General features: G+C 61.3%; 1 protein-coding gene across 1 annotated transcript in view; it reads left to right on the top strand.

Annotated features, from left to right (window-relative positions):
* The first annotated feature begins 1,181 nt into the window (after positions 1 to 1,181).
* The window catches only part of LOC107307813 (phosphatidylinositol 3,4,5-trisphosphate 5-phosphatase 2A-like), a 4,232-nt gene continuing 3,164 nt past the window's right edge, over positions 1,182 to 2,249 (top strand). Inside the window, exon 1 of the mRNA XM_032441956.1 lies at positions 1,182 to 1,295. Within this exon, the coding sequence (XP_032297847.1) occupies positions 1,188 to 1,295 (108 nt within the window). The 5' untranslated portion in view covers positions 1,182 to 1,187. The remainder of the gene's footprint in view (positions 1,296 to 2,249) is intronic.

Here is a 2,249-nt window from a genome sequence, read left to right as displayed (position 1 = left end):
TGCGGTGTCCCCATGGCTGTCTATGGGGCTGTGATGTCCCCATAGCTGTCCATGGGGTTGTGGTGTCCCCATAGCTGTCTATGGGGCTGTGGTGACCCCATAGCTGTCAATGGGGTTATGGGGTCCCTATGGCTGTCTATGGGGCTGTGGTGTCCCCATGGCTGTCAATGGGGCTGCAGGTTCCCCATGGCCATCAGTGGGGCCATGTTGTCCCCCCCCCACAGAGACCCCCATGACCCCCCCATATGGGGCTCCCTGTATGCCCCCCCCATAGAGACCCCCCCCAATATAGGGCTCCCTGTATGCCCCCCCCATAGAGACCCCCATAACCACCCCCCCATATGGGGTTCCCTGTATGCCACCCCACAGAGACCCCCATGCCCCCCCCCCAATTTGGGGCTCCCTGTTTTCCCCCCCCCCCCCATAGAGACCCCCATAGCCCCCCCCCCAATTTGGGGCTCCCTGTATGCCCCCCCCCATAGAGACCCCTGTGACCCCCCCAATATAGGGCCCCCTGTATGCCCCCCCCCCATAGAGACCCCTGTGACCCCCCCAATATAGGGCCCCCTGTATGCCCCCCCCCCATAGAGATCCCCACATAGGGACATGGCTATGGGTCACAGCCCCACATAGGGGCCCTATGGGGTTTCTTTTGGTGCTGTATAGGGTTTATTTATGTGCCTTATGGGGTTTATTTTTGTGCTCTATGGGGTTTAATTATGTGCCCTATGGGGTTTAATTATGTGCCCTATGGGGTTTCTTTTGGTGCCTTATGGGGTTTGTGCTCTATGGGGCTTATTATGGTGCCCTATGGGGTTTATTTTAGTGCCCTATAGGGTTTCTTTTGGTGCCCTATAGGGTTTATTTATGTGCCTTAAGGGGTTTCTTTTGGTGCCCTATGGGGTTTGTTTTGCTGGTGTGGGGTGCCCTGCCCTGCCCTGCTATGGGGCTGTGGGGTGCCCTGTCTGCCCTGCTATGGGGCTTGTGGGGCTCTATGTGGCTGTGGGGTGCCCTGCTCTGCTATGTGGCTGTGGAGTGCCCTGCCCTGCTATGGGGCTGTGGGGTGCCCTGTCTGCCTTGTTATGGGGCTTGTGGGGCTCTATGGGGCTGTGTGGTGCCCTGCTCTGGGGCTCTATGGGGCTGTGTGGTGCCCTGCTATGGGGCTCTCTGGGGCTCTCTGGGGCTCTATGGGGCTCTATGGGGTGACCATCCCTTGTGCTGCCCCCTGCAGGTTCCAGAAGCACGTTCACACCTATCGCATCCTGCCCGACGAGGACGACTGCCTGGCTGTGCAGGTGGGGCAGATGGGGGGCAGATGGGGGGCAGATGGGGGGCACCCCATGGCCACTGCGCTCACCCCATCCCCACTTTGGGGTCACCCCATGGTTGTGGCTGTATGGGATCTATACAGTGTGGACCCCCATCCCCACTTTGGGGACAGATAGGGACACCCCATGGCCACTTGGGGGTCTCTGGGCAGTGTAGTCCCCCTATCCCCACCTTGGGGTCACCCCATAGCCACTGCTCTGGGGGTCTCTGGGGGTCTCTGGGCATTATGGACCCCCATCCCCACCCTGGGGATAGATGGGGTCACCCCATGGCTGTGGATCTGGGGGTCTCTGGGCAGTGTGATCACCCCATCCCCACTTTGGGGGCAGCAGGGGACACCCCACGGCCACTTGGGGGTCTCTGTGCACTGTGGTCCCCCCATCCCCACCCTGGGGACAGTAGGGGTCACCCCATGACTGTGGATCTGGGGGTCTCTGGGCATTATGGACCCCCATCCCCACCTTGGGGTCACCCCATGGCTGTGGCTGTGGGGGATCTATGCAGTGTGGACCCCCATCCCCACCTTGGGGTCACCCCATAGCCCCTGCTCTGGGGTTCTCTGGGGGTCTCTGTGCATTGTGGACCCCCATCCCCACCTTGGGGACACCCCATGGCCCCTGCTCTGGGGATCTCTGGGGATCTCTGGGCATTATGGACCCCCATCCCCACCCTGGTTACCCCCCATGGCCATGGTTCTGGGGGTCTCTGAGCAGCCCCCCACTCTGGTTGCCCACCCCCCAGCCCCGCTGTGCCTGCGGCCCCACAGCTGCCCTATAGCTCAGTGTGTTACGTGTAGGGTTGATTGTTGTCCCTGTTCCAGGAGCCGTTTCTGGCAGCGTTGCCGGGTATTTATAGAGCAACAGGAGCCGCTTTGTGTCAGCACAGACAGGAAACAGACAGAGCCAGAGGGGGGGGGGGGG

The sequence above is a fragment of the Coturnix japonica genome, unplaced genomic scaffold (assembly GCF_001577835.2).
Source record: "Coturnix japonica isolate 7356 unplaced genomic scaffold, Coturnix japonica 2.1 chrUnrandom967, whole genome shotgun sequence".
Classification (NCBI taxonomy): domain Eukaryota; kingdom Metazoa; phylum Chordata; class Aves; order Galliformes; family Phasianidae; genus Coturnix; species Coturnix japonica.
This window is presented reverse-complemented; position numbering and strand designations above follow the sequence as displayed.